Here is an 18,038-nt window from a genome sequence, read left to right on the forward strand (position 1 = left end):
CCCCACTATCTTTGTTTGGCGAGACTTGTGCCGTTCATGCATGGTGCATTTGAGCTTAATGGTGGAATACTGAATCGATACTTATATTCTGGCTGGAGGAATATATTCTTGGCAGAAATCACCAGAGTACCAGACTGTTGACTGAACGGCTGTGTCCCCAAGATTAACATAGGATTGTGCAAATTGACTTATAAAGTAAACATACGCTACTGGCTGCTTCACTAACATGCATGCCTCGAGCAATTTCATCTCCACTGAAGATGCATACGTGATGCGTTTCTCTTCTTTCAATGGAAAAGGGTGATGCGTTTGTTTAACATAAAAGCACATTTTAGGCACGTTTGGAGGAGCTCCTCCTGGCTCCGGCTCCTTTAGACGGGTCACTATTCATCCATTGTACACATGCTGGGGGTTCTTTTCTCTCTTTCCTCCTCCCCCTCGTAGCTGCCGGAGGAGCTGGTAGAGCCACAAATTGTGACTCCACCGGCTTCGGCTCCCTCCCCTAACACCTCTGCCACCTACAGTGGTCGGAGCCGGAGCTGACGAAACTTGGTCAAACTGACCCTTTATGAAAGTTGCATACGTAATGCATTTCTTTTGGGTAATAATTAGCCATCTGTTATCTTATTATTACTCAAATACTTCTTGAATACTAATGGTCTGTTTGTTTAAGCTTCCTAGCAGATTTTCAATGTGAAAAGTTAGAAGCTCAAACAAACAGTGAATTTCTCATGTAGCTTCTGGAAAGCTGGAAGCTCGGAAAAGTTAAATTTATACGAAAACTTGGAAAGCTCAAGAAGCTAAATACATTTTCTAAAAGCTAGTATTAACTTTTCAAAATAAAAAGGCAGCAACAGCTTTTTAGAAAAGTTCAAAAGCTGCGGCTTAAACAAACATTTCTTAACTTATATTGCCTAGAGAAACAACTTAATTCGACATTTCTTAACTTATATTGCCTAGAGAAACAATTTAATTAGTGCCTCAGATGGATGTGTGAACGGTGCTTCGAGAGACAAGGACAATAAGATCACACGAAAATAATGATAACTATTTTTTGAATCCATGTGACAATAATCAGAGGATTATATTAGTAACAAATTACAAACGGGCGATAACAAGCATAGCAATCTAATTATCTAACTCAAATCGTTGGCGATAACAAGCATAGCAATCTAATTATCTGACTCAAATCATGGGTCGAGAGATCAAATCCAAACTGCCGCACCACTCCACGACCAACATCATTGTCCCTGTTTGTTTGAGCTTATTTAAGAATCGATTCATGGGCTGAGAGCCTGAGAGATCCAAATCCAATCAAACCAAACCGCTGCACCGACCGCTCCACCATCAAGCCATTGACCATGTTTGTTTGAGCTTATCTGAGAATTGATTAATTGATTGTTTGAAAATTTGGATTAGAGAATCTGTTGTCGAGAGAATCTGCTTGCTGATAAGCTGGGAGTTTGACAAACCTAATTAGTAGTTGATTATCTATTTGATTCATGAGTATGAGCGGGAGATGATTTTAACATTATTTTTAAAATTTGTAAAATATAAATTTTGATAAAAAAATAGTAATACATTTGAAGTTATTTTGAACTGGCCAAGGCAATCAGCAGTTCAGCACACACACGGCGGTGGGAACAACCGTGGAAGGGACGGGACGGGGCGGACGCTTCCTTTGCCTGGCGTTGACAGTTAGATGCGACCGCGGGAGCGTCCGTCCGCCACCGCGTCCGCCTCAGCTCCCCCTCGCCTCCTCGGGCTGCCTCTAATCTCCCTCCAGCACTAGTGGGAAAGTTAGGAATCGTCGGCGCAACGCCTCGGCAGATTCGCCCGCTCCGATCCCACCATCTCCACCGCCGCCGCCGTTCCATCCGGTGCGGCGGCGATGGCGACGCCGTCGTCGTCGGCGGCGAGGGCGCGGAGGAAGGTCCCCAGCCCCCCGAAGCACCGCCACGACGGCACCTCGCCGCTGCCGCTCGGCATGGACTGGAGCCCTCCCCCGAAGAGATGGGTAAGCGCCCCCACCGCGATCCCCCTCTCGCATCTCCTGCTCTCAACCCCGTCACGCTGCCCCGCCCCGGCGCGATCCGGCTCCCGCTCTGATCTCGGAGGCAGATGCGGTTCCCGCCGGCTGCGCTGCTGGGGGGCCGGTGATCCCGCTTCCGGGCTGGATTTGGTGCTGCTTTGCTCGATTTCCGCGGGATGTAGGTGTGTTTTGTCTGCTTGGGGGTTGTCGATCATTCGATGCGGCAGGCGGTTTCGAGTTAGGATTTCGCTGCAGCTGCGTTGCGCGTACTTGTATGTTGCTGCCTGTGTCCAGGTATTAAATGTGCGGGTCGGGATCTGCAGTAGAATTCGCCGAGTAGAGCCCCACGCTGCTTGGTTGCTGATTCAGTAGCTTAGAGCTTTCCTTTCATTAGGGTTTTGGATTTCTCGTTCTCCACTTGCATGGAGTAGACCGCTCGCCGCATCATTTTACTGTGTGGGATTGGATGAGTCAATTTCACGTCTGCTCAATTGACTAGGGTTTTGGATTATGTTTCTCTTGTAAGGAGGAGTAGATTATGTGTTTCATGGTGTGCTTTTGCTGAGACTGGGATTGGAAAAATCAGAATGTACTCCATCTTCAAAAGATTGATTTCCTTGCTAGTCAGTAGTAGTCTTCTGCAGAGTCTGAGTGAAGGGTCTGTAGCTTAGCTTACCAGGAACATAGGTGGCATTTGTAATTTAGCTGGTTCCAGCGTTAATGCATGATTTAAATTTCGGCCTAAGTTGTGTCAGTTATTAAGGTTTCTAGTTAGTATGATCAGTGGCACCTTTAACACACTTTTGCCTGATACAATTCTGTATGCTTGGTGAGGAAAATTCACTAATGCGTAAAGCTGTAAACTGTGGCAGAGTTTCCATGTAAAAGTGTCCATGTTCTAAAGGGTTCCATCAAGAAACATTTCTTCTACTATATTATTGGTTTCAGCACAATGCTCTGAAACTATCTGTTGGTTGACGCTTCTCACAGGCTTGTTGCCAATTGACTTCATACAGGAGGGAAGGAACACGGTATGGCCACATAACCCTCAAACAGGCTGGAGTTACTGTGTTATGATACCTTCTTGGATCACTCAAACACCTGAAGCTGGTGTGACCGCTGACAGCTTTTTGAAATCTGTCGTTGTAAGTACTGTTTACCTTGTAGGTTCTTATTTCTCTATTTGTATCAATGCATGCCGTAAATGACTTGAATACACTCAATTTAGTTGCATTCCATCTGCCAATTGGAAAATGGCATGTTTCAGGGATTGTCCTTGTTATACAATAAAATAAGCTAGAAGTGTGTCACAAAAAACTTTTATGAACCAATGGAAAATTGAGAAAAGAAAATATTCACTATTTATAAGCCAAAAACTGTTTTTTCTTTTAAGGTTGTCTCCATTTACAACTTTTAGACATCTTAATATGTTATCAACTACATTTTGGAACTTAGGTGTTTCTAAGGTATTGCATTGCCTATTCCTTTTCATTTTCTGTGATGTGATTAGTTGCAATCAACAGGAAAATGGCACTTATCATTTGTATGTTGTGGAAATCTTGACTCTTGATTTATCTAAACCTTGCCATTCTTGTTTTTATGTATCTCTCTTTAATGCCCATAAAGGACAGTTTTACAGGATACATGTCGGTATACAATCTCCAGAAGGCTTTAGCTCTAGCCACGGAATTCTCAGAAGGTTTAGTGACTTTCTGAAGTTATCTTCTGATGTAAGTTGAGGCACTTGTTCTCATGTTGTTTCAAATATTCCAATTATTGCCATTTGTTGTTCACATTATCTGAGGGTACCATTATTACTTACCGATAATAACTATTGCTATGCAGTTGATCTATGGGTTAAAAGATGTTGACCAAGGAATAATTTACTGAAACAAGTCTTGAATAGTGTCTCTTTTGACAAAAAGACATCCTCCTTTTGAAAAAGAACAATGTTTTTTTATCACAACTAACCTGGCAAGCTACTCAGGCTGATATTAAGTTTTAGAATGTGATCAGCATGAAGAATCAATGTGTAGCTCTAAGTAACCAATTGTGTCGATGCACTTTACTTAAGCAAGTTTTAGAAAGTCCTGTAAGAATCAGTGTAGTTAAATGTAACTAGTTTTGTTGATAATGAATTGAATATGCACCTCACAAACTTACTGATGTTTCTACTTGTTGCGGTGCATCACATAGATATGTGCTGTTCATTTTCAAACACTTTCTGCTACAATGCTCTTACAAGTTGCAAGTCTGTACTAGTGCTAGTTCGAACAATCGTCCTTGCTGACCTTAGAAAAATGATGGATACATTGTTCTGATGTTGATATGTTAGGTCATTTTCTGTCATTTTGTTTTGATGGAGAACTTGATGGTTTCTTGAATATGATATTCATTAGCTCTTGATATATTTGTAATCATGTGATTTCTTTTAAGTTCAGTATTTTCTTTCTCATACTAAAATTCTCCCGTTCTGCAGCTTAAGAGTGCGTTTCCCAGAAAAGATGTCCCATTGGCTCCTCCGAAGCATGCTTTCTTGAGAATAAATTCAAGCAGGTTGCTTCTAGAAGAGGTAAGATGTATCTTGACTCGATATACTACCTAATTTTCCCTATGTCACCTGGATGCTATATGTTAAGTAGTTCACTATTTCACTTCTTAGACTTTGTGTTCTCAAACTGTTCTGATTGCAGAGAAGGCATGCATTGGAGGAGTGGATGCAAAAGTTACTTTCTGACATCGACTTGTCCAGAAGTGCTCCTGTTGCTGCTTTTCTTGAACTTGAAGCTGCTGCACGTTCATGTATGTGCTATTTGGTTTATATTTTCCCTAACTGTAAATTATTTATTGTCTTAATTGCACATTGAACATATTAGCAGCGAATTTAATTATAATGTTGTACTACATTTAGATTTCCAAGACCGGAATGGACGTCCTTCTGAAGCAGGTTCTTCTGCAAAAAGTAGTACTGACTCTTCTCCACATCCTGATGGACCTGCTTCTGGTTCTCTCGCTGAGTCCAATCAAATAAACGAAGTGCTTACTCGTGGTAGCAGTCTGACAGGAGCAACTGGCAATGGTGTGCTGGGAGAAGCTATCTTAGATCAGTCCGATGATCATGTTAGTAGTGTCTCGAATCACAGGAAAGGGAGCCTTAATTTTTTGGAACATGATGGTAGAAATGGTTCGGCATCATCTTACAGGGGAGTTGTTTCTGAAGAGGCTCATGATTCTAATCCTGGCCATGCTCGCAAGGACTCTGCTGAAAGTATTGGGAGTGATTTGAGCTCTTTAAGAGGAAGTGAATTATCTGTTCCAGGGGCCAATAGCTCCCTATGGGATGGTCCTGTGGATCTACCAAGTGCCATGGACGCACATATTAGTCAAACAGAGCATCTTACTGGTTTAGATATGCAGCTTTTGTATGATGTGGATGCGCAAGTCATCCTTCCAAATGATCAAAAACAGAAGTTGTCTAGACTTTTGATCACCATGCAACGAAGAATAGGGACAGCAAAAACTGATATGGAGGATCTCATAGCACGACTAAATCAAGAAGCAGCTGTCAAAGAGTATCTTACGACAAAGGTATGGCTTTTCATATTATTCGTTGCTTTATGATTTGCGTGCATCTAGCTCTACTTAGTATTACAGGTTCATGCTTAAAAACAAAATGCGCTTTCAGTTTTCATGTTGAATAAGATTGTATGGCTTCATTACTTTTGTGCATTCTTAGTATTCAATTCATTATTTCTGTGCATCAACCATTCTGTGGATTCTAGGCACTCTGTTTGGTATTTATGATTTCGGATGTAGGTTAAAGATTTGGAGGTTGAATTGGAAGCCACAAAGCAAAAAGGTAGAGAGACACTGCAGCAAGCTATCCTGGCCGAAAGAGAGAGGATTACACAGATGCAATGGGATATGGATGAGCTTCGCAGGAAGTACTCTGAGATGGAGTCAAACCTGAAGGTTGAACAAGTCAGTTTTCTTCGCTGTTCTTGTGGCCTGGTTATTTTATTAGCCATATGAAAGTACTGATTGTCTCACGCTATAATGTGCAGAATGAGAAAACTCGTGTAGAGTCAGAGAAAACATCTTCTAGCGGTGAAAATGAAACACTACTTGAAGAATTAGAAATGAAACAAAAAGAAGTTGAGAGTTTGAAACAGCATCTTGGAGAAGTTGAGGCAAAGTCTAAAGCAGATATAAAGGTTCTTGTCAAAGAGGTCAAGTCTCTTAGAAACTCCCAAAAAGAGATGAAGAAAGTGCTGCATCAGTATATTGAGGAGAAGACTGATTTAGAGGTATAGTGACACCTAGTTCCTAAATGATAACCCTCTAACATAGTTGTAGCAATGTCATTGCTTGTTTTCTAGCAATACCTGTTTGCTCTTCTGACAGCATATTCAACATTATTAATGGTTTGCTGGACCAATGTGGCTAACTGCCCTTCCTTTCACTTGTGTATCCTGCATGCCACCTACCCTTGAAACCCTGGAACTTAACTTAATCCTATAGAACTGTTGCTGTTTAAGCTTGGTGACCTTTTCAAGCTGTTACACCCACAAAGCTAGTAGATGCAAAACATCCTGGCCTTTTGCCTTTCCACTACACATGGATTCATCCTACAGTTCATCTGATTTGGGAAGACTATCATAAAACATTATGCATGCTAGCTGATAAGATGATCTAGCATTAAAGAATATGATTATCTTGATCAACGTACACATGAGCCTTTTTTTTTATCTCTATGTGTTTCGTTTTTGTCAAACTTGGATGGATAAAATTGTTCTATCAAGGTAGGAAGAGTAGTAAAGGCTGTATTAGATATGGCTTGATGTACAAGTGTACAACGTGTATATACATGTGTACAGATACATGCATACATGTCTAATAGGATGTGATTGTTCTTAAGATCAACACATGCACGGACACTTTGTTTTATTTTGTTATCTCCATGCGATTCCTCTTCTCAAGCTTTGATGGATAAAGCTATGATCTAAAAGGATTTCTCCTTGTATGTGCCTGATTTCTGGGAATTCGACTTCAATGCTGCTTCTTTATTTACTTAAGTTCATGAGCTGGAGAAAGGGGACGAGTCTTTTTATGCATGCTAACATCTCAAATCAATTAATTGTTATGATTTTATTTTGGTTTTCCTTAAATCCAAGCTTCTGTGCGTTTGCATCTCTGTAATTTCATTTTTTGCATTCAGTTTTTAATGTCTTTAATTGTACCTTTTTTGGGTTCCAGAGGGTTGTTAATAGAGAGAAGCAGCGGTCAACACGCTTGAGGTTATCCCGAGAAAAAATTCTTCACGAGTGCAGACTGCTGCGTGAGCGTCTACAAGAATGTAGTGCTAAATTTCTAGCAGAAGAACAAGACAACTTTACTGTTGATCCATCGTCCTTGCCTGATGCACTAGATCTTCTGGCAACATCAGACAATAGAATACGGCTACTCGTTGCAGAGGTAAATTTTATAAATGTTATGGTAGACTAATGTCATTTATTTCCTGTTTTAAATGGTATGTTAGACTAATGTCATTTATTACCTGGGCCTGCTTGGCCAAATCCTAGTTTTATATTCTTAGATAGCAACCAAAGTTATGTTTTCTTTTTCTTCAAAATAAGAAAAAAAGATTTCCCCCCTATCGAAAGTAGAATGCGATTCAAAAATATGAGAATTGTGATATATTATCCTAAAATAGTAACAGGGAGACACGATTATGTAGCTCAGTTTTTGTTGTCATTTGGAATATTACTGCAATGTTCCCTTACTTCAGCATTTAGAAGATCCTGAACTCTCTCCCTCCATTTGTCCCTCTTTCTTGTGAAATACTCGTAGCTTAGTTTCTGCATTATTTTTGAAGCTAAGATTGTTTACAGTGTTTTAAAACTGGGTGTAGTATTTTTGAAGCTAAGATTGTTTACAGTGTTTTAAAACTGGGTGTAGCTAGGTGAAGTTGGATAATGTAATGTCCCTACCAATATCCTAGTCCTAGCTTTAGAATTATTAAGATGAAGTTCACCAAATCTAGTTCTTCAACAAAGGTTTACACTCTGAGTAACTCAGGTTTGGAATTATGTAACAATGGTCTCTTTATAGAAGCAGCAGTAGAAGCTAGTTTCTCTTGGGTTCTGAGTTCGGAGTTTGAGCCACATATAATAATATTTACCTGGATCCTCGAGTCGTTTTATTTAAGGTGTAGAATTTTGTTCACTCCTGAAAATAAATTTCATGGGGTCTGCACTCAACATCAGTTTTTAAATTTACTTTCTATTCACTCCAATGGGGTTATTACATGTGCGCTAATCTATGCTCTGCATTGATTCCTCCAGGCTCAACTTCTAGCACGAGAAGATGAACAAGGCTCTTCTGATGATGGTGACAATTCTGATAGTATATCCTCATTAACTATGGGCAGCGAAGATGCAAGTGTTACTGATGAAGATACAACTAAAATGCTGTCTGATCTGCTTATCGATAATGCACAGTTAAGGATGCGTCTCAATGCTGTCATCCGCAACGCTGTAAATACTGCCGTGAAGCCAGAGAGAGAAGGTAATGGTGAAGTTCTCCCTAAGAGGACCGTCCTCAACTGGTTGTTAGACAGATGAGATCATGAGAACTTCACCGATGTATATTCTTGTGAATTAGATCCTGAAACCTTATGCGGCTTGACCAAAGTTATAGTGATGAGCATTCCTATAGTGCTGGAGCAGCCTCAGGATAAAACTTTCCCTCCATGCGGGGAGCCTGGAAGCCTGTCTTGCTGTTGTACGATTGTTTATTTACATGGAAATCACGGAGGATTAGCATATTTGGCTGGATTGTCACCTCGCATTCGTGTTGCGAGGGGCCGAGGTCAGCAAGCTTGCTGAGCTATCGAGAAAGCTCGCAACTGGGGCGAGGCTGATGGAGAACATAAAGATTCCCCATTTTTGCACCATATATGTAATTAAAAGCTGGTGATGTCTGTATCAGCTTGGGTATCAGCTTGATCTGTATCAGCTTGATTAAAAGCCCCTCCCCTTCGCTCTCACGCCCGCACTCCACGGGAAAAATGGGACGCGTGTCGTGCAGACGCGGCTCCATATTTGGCTGTTTCTAAGAATCGCAACTCAGCCCAGGCTTTAGTTGCTAAAGTTGTGAGGTGCCAAATTACTGTTATAGCACTGTAGCACACTGTAACGTTTCGTTTGTATTTGTGAATTATTGTCCAAACATTGACTAATTAGGCTCAAAAGATTTGTACAATAAAACTGTGCAATTAGTTTTTAATTTCATCTACATTTAATGCATGTACTGCAAGTTTGATGTGATGGGGAATCTTCTTTTTTTGCATAGTGTCAAAGTTGGGAGTTGAGCTCGTCCAGGTCGTACCGAAATCGCGTTCGGATTATTTTCAAATAAACCCTACTAAAATTTTATTCTACACGAAGAAGGGAAAATTCGATGACGCTGTCATTTTTGCAAAAACCCCCCCGCGAGGCACTTTTTCGAAAACCCCCTCCCGACTCCCTCTCTCCTCCTCCCCGCCGCCGCCCTCTCTCTCCCTGCTCTCTAGCTCTACGCCGCCACCTCCCCTCCCCTTCTCCCTCTCCACCTACCTCCGCTGCCCCTCCCCGCCGCTGCCACTCCCCGCTCTCCGCCGCCGCCGCCACCCCGCCCACTCCCGCGGGATCCAGATCAAGATCCAGCGCGGGGGCGTGGCTCGGTACGGGAGGAGGAGGGAGCGAGGGAGGGCGCGGTAGGAGACCCCGAAGGCGGCCGCCGTGGGGTCAGGTGGGCCCCGGCGGTGAGCGATTGGATGTGGTGGCACTGCTGCGAGGCCACGCTGCCGACCTGGCCTTCTTCGCCGTCGATGGCGTCGCCTCCAAGGACCTCCGCATTGACCCCAACTCCTCGCTCTCCGTCAGCGTATTCCTCCCCACGCCGCCGCCGCCGTCCCCCCACGCGCACCTCCTCGCCCACCTGCGCCGCGCCAGCAACCCCACCCCGGCCCCTGCCTCCAACGGCGCGCCGTACCGCGGGTATCTCCCGCACGTAGTCCTGCTAGTTGGGTTGTAACCTAGGTTATAACCCCACCAATCTATTCTCACAAGAAAATAAATATAACCCACCCCAAACCAAACCTCCACCATCACACACCACACCACCCTAAACTTTCCATTGCATAAGTTATACAAACTGCTTGCTGAATATGGTTACAACCAATAAGAACCCATTAGGTACCCAATAAAAACTCATTAGGTAGTTTTTTTGTTTGAGTTTGTATGCAACTCTTGACAGAGGGTCCACATGTAAATCTAGCCACACTATTTTGCACAAAGTATTGGACTGTCAAACTAATTCATCTGCAACAAGTTTCGGTCAATTTCTCTAAAATTTGAAGGTGTGAATGCGAGGTTTTAGTTTTAGGGTCCGACTCTTTGACGCGGGGCTCACATATAAGTCCAGCCGCACTACTTTGCACAAAGTAGCGGACTATCAAGCTAATTCATCTGCAACAAGTTTCGGTCAATTTCTCCAAAATTTTAAGGTGTGAACGCGAGGTTTTAGTTTTAGGGTCCGACTCTTGACGCGGGATCCACGTATAAGTCCAACCGCACTACTTTGCACAAAGTAGCGGACTGTCAAGCTAATTCAACTACAACAAATTTCGGTCAATTTCTCTAAAATTTAAAGGTGTAAATACGAGATTTTAGTTTTAGGATCCGACTCTTAACAGGCGAGGTTCCAGGCTTTTGAATTCTTAACGGGTCTCAACCCACGGGTTGAGAGCCTTTTGGACCCCAAAACAATACCAGAACCCCAAACACCCTCCAAACTATCTATTTGTGAAATCTAACCCAAACCAAACCATTTATTAGGCGAACCCATTACAAATCAATTCAAATGAGCTCATTATAGAAACCAAACCAATAAAACCAATAAACCCAACCCAATTAAGGCTACCCGCACGCCGTCTCCTCGCCGCGCGCCCCGGCCTCGGCTCGCGCTCATGAGGGGACCCATCTCCTCAACCAGCCCCACTCACATTCGACCAACGCCGCGGTATGCTAGGTCGCGTCCGCCGCATCAAATTGCTGCTCCAGCCGACCGTTCGACCCCCACAGGTACGTCGTCTTCATTAGGCAGTGTACTTATACTGAGCTACCTCTTGGTTGGTTGAGCAGTTGTGTGATAACTTAGCATTGATGTTGGCAGATTTGCCCACTAAAACTGCACGTAGAGCTTGAGTAATTAAGTACTGGGACAAGCCAAGATAGATTGCTGATAAGAACAACTTTCGTAAATGATTTGAGATATCGTTGACTTTATTTTGTCTTTGCATAATTGCCCTTTCCACATGCATGACAGGTGTTTGATGTATTTCCCCTTTAGTAAATTGTTGCTTTTAACTGAATAATAGGCTTGGCAATATGCTGTGCTCCACTTTTACAGTTGTTTCCTGCCTCAATATTTTTACTCCTGTGTTCAGAACATGCATACAGAGAAAAAGTTTGTCCTGTGCAGTTTGGGTTTGAAAGAGTGCCATTACTGCAAGAATACTGGTTTGAGTGACTTTTATGGTTTCTAGAGTTGGAAATACAAGAACACTGGATTACTAAATCTTTTGGAAGAAGTAGAAATGCAGTGCATTCTAAAAATATATAGGATAACCATTAGTTTTTTTGGGTAGATATGTCTACGGCAGCATCAATTGCCTGTTGCAACCTGGTAGGTTGTTTTGATGCTGAAAAAATATCCAAGTAGACCAGTGTAGGAAATATTATGGGCACCCTAGGCGTGGGAAAAGCAAAGTGTCGGTGAGCTCGACCAATGCACACCTCTCCTGTTCTATGGCGGCTCTGTCCCACCTCTGCATCACCTCTCATTTAGCCATGGCTTGGAAGTTCAGAACTTTTGACCATACTTGGAAGTTGGAACATGTTCTTGGACCATTCCTACAAAAGGGCTTGAATTTAGGCCCATGTTAACTAAAACTGAAGCAGTTATAAAAAGATGTCGTATTACCAAACTGATTATCTGATTAATATTTACATTGCAGGTTGTAGGAAAGAAACCGGTGGAAACCAACATTTTTATCGATCAAGGTGGTGAGTACCGGTGGCACTGGAGGACAAATATCAGCCATGGCTTCCTACCAACCTGCTCCTAGGAGCCAAGGTATTGCTGCTATTGGCTCATACAATATATAATAATTGAACTGTTGGATCTTATGATAGGACATGTGTTCTCTTGATTCGAATTTGACAGTTTCTGAGATCAAATAGCTCATTCTTTCAATTGTGCCTATTTGTAATTTAGCCGTTCAGTGGAAGAATGGTGAAAGCCTACAAACCGCAGCATCATGTCTTGCCTGCATCTTGGCTCTATGCTTATAAAAGTATCTGTCACTACTATTGCTATTCCTTTTCTTCAATTGTTTTACAGACTACAGCAACTCTGTGTGCTCCTCAGGTAATTGCAAAGCAATTTGAGAATCTTGCATGCTCATGCTATCCTAATGGAATATTTAAATTAAAGATGTGGAATTGCATGGTAATTCTGCAACCAAGATACAGGAGAGCACTGCAAGAAAGAGGTTCGCGTCGCTAACAAATAGATTCTTTGCTTGTTTTGTGTTGGCTGATGGTGAAAACTGAAAAGCTATGCATGATGATCTGAAACTGTTGTTCAGTTTTTCTGTGACAATCACCTCTTCATATATAGTTGTGCCGCTCATTGAGCATTGGATACTTTTTATTTCTTATTGTCATAGGCTATTAGGCTTGGATGTTATTGAGCATAGAACTTATATCTGTACTTCTAGGTCCCATCCATCCCCTAACAAGAAAATTGCTAAGAAGCTATTTACTGGTGAAGAAACTGGAGATGGCAGTGGTGGCAGTGGCAGCGGTGCAGCCACCTCTGATCAGAACAGGTACTTAGCTGTAGGCATATTTTCTCTTACACAAGTCATCCTGCTTTTAGAAAACATTCAGGTAGCAGATCATTTGAAAGTTTCTATTACATCTCCATGACACATGCTATAGAATCGCCTGTATTAGCAATGCAATTTCTGAATTGTTTATTTACCACTTTTGTTATCTTGCAGTATAGATCACAAGATTGGTTATGCTAGAGTGGTGTGGCAATTATAAAGTGCTTTAACTATTACACATGTCATCCTGTTTTTAGAAAACATTCAAGTAGCAGATCATTTGGAAGCTGTTGCTGTTACATCTCCATGACACATGCTAGACATTAAATAATTATCCTTTTGCAGTCCAAGCAAAGGATGCATGAGCAGTGAAGCTCATGTTGATTTTGTCTCTTACCAGTTGCGGCCGACTTTTGTGTGCCCCTTGTCTCCGGTGAGAAGAGTCTGATGCATGGGATCCAGACATGGGATCCAGAGTCTGCATCGACCTCTGCCTGCAAACTGTGTAGCATGGTGATTAGCTTTTGCTTTCAGTTAGTATTCAAAGCTACCAGCTAGGTTGTTTGGTAGCCATGCCTACTTGCTGCATGTAGATTTATGGTGGTCGGATGTGCTATAATATTGATGCTCCAAATGCCAGACACCTAATGGATATGATATATTGGTGCTCGGATGTAGCCATGGTGCTCGGATGTAGCCATGGTGTTCGGATGTGCTGTAATATTGATGATTGAGATGCTGGACAGACACCTTAGGGATAGGATAGTCTGGTGCTCAAATGTGCGGTAATATTCATGATTCAAATGTTGGACAGACACCTATGTTAGCATGTTGATGATGTGCTTGGTACCGTATTCGGTGGTTTCGTGTTGATTATTTATCTTATACCATGCATGTAGTTTGTCGCATTTCATTGCCTTATTGTTACTTGCATTTGATTGTTGAAATGGTAGGGCGCACATCGCGCCGAATGTGCTAGTATGTACAAATGTTTCTGGCTGTCAGCCGGTGAATCTCCAGCAGGACTATACACAGTGAAATCACCTTAGACCAATCTCTCACTTGGACTGTTCAAGTGTCAATTCTATATCTTTGTTTCAAGGAGTGTTCTAAAAGTGTGTTATTGTCAATGGAGCACTCCACTGTCATCCCCTGCAAAATCTGATCTGTTCCTTGTGAAGTATCTGCATATTTATTCTTATGAAATTATTACGTCCAAATGGGACCGAAAATCCTTTAAGCAGTATGCCCCTGCGTATCCACATCGGTGACCGAACAGATCGTGGTCGCTGCCAGGAAAGGTACAAAGTCGATTTTCCGCATCTTATCCATGGCCCCTCGATCAAATCATGCACGAATTGTCATAAGATCACAGCGGCAGCTGCGTGTCCTGATGAGCCATATGGCCGGATCTGATGGAAAGGGAGGAGGCACTTTGTACAAGATCACACTGTCTCCCAGATCATTTTTACAGATCACAGTTTTTTCCCCTAAACTTTGAACAGGCAGATCACAGTTTGTTCGCTAGAACAGTTCCCTCGCGAGTTGCGACATCAGAGAAAGAAAAAAAAGCACGCGAGTGGGACCGCCGGTAACAGGGCAAAGGTCCCCAATCCGGCCACCGGGCCCACCTGTCGGCCAAACAACAGCGACAACGGTGCCGTGTGGACGCGGTGCGCACTCGCGTTCCCACCGCCGAAAAGAACGCGCGGATGATCACACGCAAACGCAGCGAGGTAAAGCCAACGGAAATAAACAGATTAAAGTTAATTTAAAAAAAAAGAGGAAAGAAAATGGACGCAAGGGAGCAGGGGGGGACAGTCCGATACATACCCTCGCGAGCACGAAGGCGTCACGAACCCAACCAACCCAACCCATCAGCCCATCAGGACCCAGACCAATCAAGGCGTCTCCGACATCCGACGCGGCGGCGACCAAGGGGAGGGGTTGACGCCCGCCCAGCCGTGTGGATCGCCGGGGGGAGGAGGGAGGGAGGGGCGAAAGCGCGTGCCGGATGTCCCGCGGCGGCGGGGAGTAGGGCGACGGCGGCGGCGGGGACGGGCGGCTGCGGCGGCGCGACGAGGCGGCGGCGCGGGAGGGCGGCGGCACCATGTCTGCGGTAGTCTGTGGCAAGAGGTCCTCCTCCATCTTCGCCGACGAGCTCCTCCCGCCGTCACCTCCATCCCCACACTCCTCCCACCACCACCTCCACCACCCGGCGGCCAAGAGGTCCCGCCGCTCCCCGCCGCACCGCGGCCGACGGGAGGCGCTTCTGCTCCAGCTGATCCCGCTCTTCCCCGACATGGATCCCCAGGTCCGCCTCCTCGCGCCTTCCAAGCTTCATCCTTTCCTTTCCCCATGCGTTTTTTTAGGTCGTAGATGACGAGATGCGGTTTAGGCCCCATGATCTAGTGTTGACCATTTCGGTTCCGTTGCTGGAAAGTTGTGATCCCCAGCGATTTTATCTTGTGCTGATGCGTATTTGGGTGCGGAATCGGGAAGGTCATGGCGGCTGGAAGCTGAAATGAAGCTCCTTTTCTGGGATTAATATCTTTTACTACTTGCAAACTTTGATATGATATATGAAACTACGAGATGGTAGACGGATAAGTCTCTTTCCCGTTTCATCGTTGATTTAATAGTTTACATGCTTGCTCAGATGCTTGTGATACTTCGAAGATAGAAATAGAATTCTAGAATGGATTACCGCCGCTGCATTTGATGGCTTTGGGACATGATGGCACTGAAAATTGTTTGTTAATGTGTTTTCATGAACTGATATCCTGCGTATGCTTTCTTCACAGTGCTAATAGCCAAGAGAAGGTTTGTGAACATATGGATTAGCTGCATTTAATTCGTCTCCTCACTTTTGAGAACTTTTGAGCATTATACGCATCATGTATTGTAGCCGCTCCAAGCATGTCATGTCCCCAGCACACAAATTTCTTTAATAATCTATAAGGTTTTCTTACAAAGGTGCTAATTTAACCTCCAGCTGGCTCTTGATGGTTGGAATTGCTTTTGTGTAGTATGAGCTAGGTCGAAATACAGATATTAACTTTCCCTGCTAATATTTATATAGATGTTATACATATGTGCAACAAAGCTGACAATGGTTGTTTGAAACAATTGTAGTTGCTGGAAAAAGCTCTGGAAGCATCTGGAGATGACTTAGATTCTGCAATAAAGAGTTTGAATGAGCTGCGCTTGGAGTCCGCTGGTTTCAAATCTGAAAATGGCCAGCCTACTGTAATTCAGCCATCTGTTGAAGGTTCATTTTCTACCAAAGGCTCTTGTTTTCCTTTGATGCAATCATTTTTCAACAATCATACCTCTAGTTCTTGTTATACTTGTGATAGTTTCCAGGCAATGACTTGATGGAAGTTTGGGTTTTGATACCCCCATTTGAATTTGTCCATCAGTATTATTCGGAATCCTATTATTTCACTATTTCATGTTTCCTTGATTTGTTGATTCATAAATTGTTTACCATCATATTCTATGCCATCATGCATGTCTCAGACTCATGCTTGGATCATAATTTATAATACATAGAATTGGATCATACTGCTTTGTCTCTTATCTTACTCATAACTTCACCTTGACATGACATTAAGCTGTGAGCTCTTTCATTGCGTTTAGTGGTTAACATGATGTTGTATCACCTAGAATGGTATTATTGCCACAGTAAATGATGATTGTATCACAACTTATTTCCTAATTCATTTTTATTGATTTCTGAAAAGCTACCTTGGTTTTCCAGATTGTATTACTGACAGTAGGAACAATTTTGGATCCTTGACAGGTATTCCTAATGGTGCCGTGGATACTGCTACAGAACATCCACCTGCCGTTGATAATTATCAGACAAGTAATAATGGTTCTGAATGGGTTGAGCTATTTGTCAGAGAGATGACTAATGCTTCTGACATAGATGATGCACGGGCTCGTGCATCGAGAGCTTTGGAAGCTTTGGAGAAGTCCATTGTAGAGCGTGCAGGAGCTGAAGCTTCACAAAACCTGCATAAGGTACCCATGCGTTACAACTTGTAATTACCTGAAGCATTTGACAGATTTGTAGAAATCTTGATGAGTGAGGAAGGCATGTTCAATAATTCTTGCACATTTCCTTGGCATATAGGAAAACATGATGCTCAAGGAGCAGTTGACAGTCGTTCTGCGAGAGAATGCTGTCCTGAAACGGGCGGTCGCCATTCAACATGAGCGCCAAAAGGAGTTTGATGAGAGGTCTCATGAAGTCCAAAGCTTGAAGCAACTTGTTTTGCAGTACCAGGAACAAGTGAGGACATTAGAGGTAATAATCCTAGTCCTTTCTTCAGCTACTATGTTTCTTTTCTCTGTGACATCAACTGAAACTTTTGGGTTTTGTTCATGTATTACAGATAAACAACTATGCCCTCACAATGCACCTCAAGCAGGCTCAGCAGAACAACACCATGCCTGGGCGTTTCAATCCTGATGTCTTCTAAGCATAGAGGCAGCCTTCAGATTAATAATCTATGAAGATGTCTTGTTTTACCAACTGCCCCTTGATATGGTAGTGTGCTACTGGTGGATTCACCGCCCATGGGTCCAAAATTTTCATGTTACAATATTAATTTAAAATTTGTTGCCTTCGTGCAATTTGGCTATCCAATATATAGTGTTTCCCCATGATGCGGTGTATGATTTATTTTATCCATGGCTAGCATATTCAGCAACATGATCAGAAAGAATATCGTCTCATGGTTGTACAGATGAAATGCTGCTGTCAAGTTTAAATGAAATGCTACGCTCAACTTCATTCGTCTCCCGATCTCTCAATGTCCGGATATCAACCCAGGCCAGTTCAGAAGAGGATGAATGCTCCGGGAATTTTTAGGATTTGACTTCGTATTTGTATTGAATTATACCGAATTGAACTGGTATTAAATTGGGTCAAACGGGCCACTGCCCCTACTTCAGGTACTAATTGCCAATTTGTCCTCCCCAAAAACCGCTGTCACTGCCCTTGCTTTGCCGACTTGAAACCTTCACGCGCCTGTTCGTGAAACAAGGGGTAAACATGCA

At 43.0% G+C, this 18,038-nt stretch overlaps 2 protein-coding genes across 4 annotated transcripts; both read left to right on the forward strand.

The window, feature by feature from the left end:
- The first annotated feature begins 1,671 nt into the window (after window positions 1-1,671).
- On the forward strand, window positions 1,672-9,319 carry LOC117852575 (PX domain-containing protein EREL1). Of its 3 annotated transcripts, none has more exons than XM_034734711.2 (10): window positions 1,672-2,017; window positions 3,049-3,177; window positions 3,664-3,762; window positions 4,512-4,604; window positions 4,726-4,834; window positions 4,944-5,620; window positions 5,849-6,004; window positions 6,097-6,339; window positions 7,289-7,507; window positions 8,377-9,319. In XM_034734711.2, exons 1-10 carry the CDS (start codon window positions 1,892-1,894, stop codon window positions 8,653-8,655), a joined length of 2,130 nt encoding a protein of 709 aa, XP_034590602.1. In that variant the 5' UTR covers window positions 1,672-1,891; the 3' UTR covers window positions 8,656-9,319. The 3 variants fall into 3 exon arrangements, with proteins under 3 accessions (XP_034590602.1, XP_034590601.1, XP_034590603.1); XM_034734710.2 differs by having other exon boundaries at window positions 1,674-2,017; window positions 5,849-6,013; XM_034734712.2 differs by having other exon boundaries at window positions 1,999-2,017; window positions 3,023-3,177; window positions 5,849-6,013.
- Window positions 9,320-14,854: 5,535 nt separating this feature from the next.
- Window positions 14,855-17,642, forward strand: LOC117854011 (uncharacterized). Its single transcript, XM_034736292.2, has 5 exons — window positions 14,855-15,282; window positions 16,104-16,239; window positions 16,774-16,997; window positions 17,110-17,283; window positions 17,372-17,642. Exons 1-5 carry the CDS (start codon window positions 15,079-15,081, stop codon window positions 17,456-17,458), a joined length of 825 nt encoding a protein of 274 aa, XP_034592183.1. The 5' UTR covers window positions 14,855-15,078; the 3' UTR covers window positions 17,459-17,642.
- The last annotated feature ends 396 nt before the right edge of the window (window positions 17,643-18,038 follow it).

The sequence above is a fragment of the Setaria viridis genome, chromosome 4 (genome assembly GCF_005286985.2).
Source record: "Setaria viridis chromosome 4, Setaria_viridis_v4.0, whole genome shotgun sequence".
NCBI lineage: Eukaryota > Viridiplantae > Streptophyta > Magnoliopsida > Poales > Poaceae > Setaria > Setaria viridis.

Coding starts and splice junctions, on each gene's coding strand:
- LOC117852575 (XM_034734710.2), top strand. CDS start 1,892: ATGGCGACGCCGTCGTCGTCGGCGGCGAGGGCGCGGAGGAAGGTCCCC. Junction 4,605..4,725: donor GCAGGTTGCTTCTAGAAGAG/GTAAGATGTATC, acceptor TTCTGATTGCAG/AGAAGGCATGCATTGGAGGA. Junction 5,621..5,848: donor AAGAGTATCTTACGACAAAG/GTATGGCTTTTC, acceptor TTTCGGATGTAG/GTTAAAGATTTGGAGGTTGA.
- LOC117854011 (XM_034736292.2), top strand. CDS start 15,079: ATGTCTGCGGTAGTCTGTGGCAAGAGGTCCTCCTCCATCTTCGCCGAC. Junction 15,283..16,103: donor TCCCCGACATGGATCCCCAG/GTCCGCCTCCTC, acceptor AAACAATTGTAG/TTGCTGGAAAAAGCTCTGGA. Junction 17,284..17,371: donor AACAAGTGAGGACATTAGAG/GTAATAATCCTA, acceptor CATGTATTACAG/ATAAACAACTATGCCCTCAC.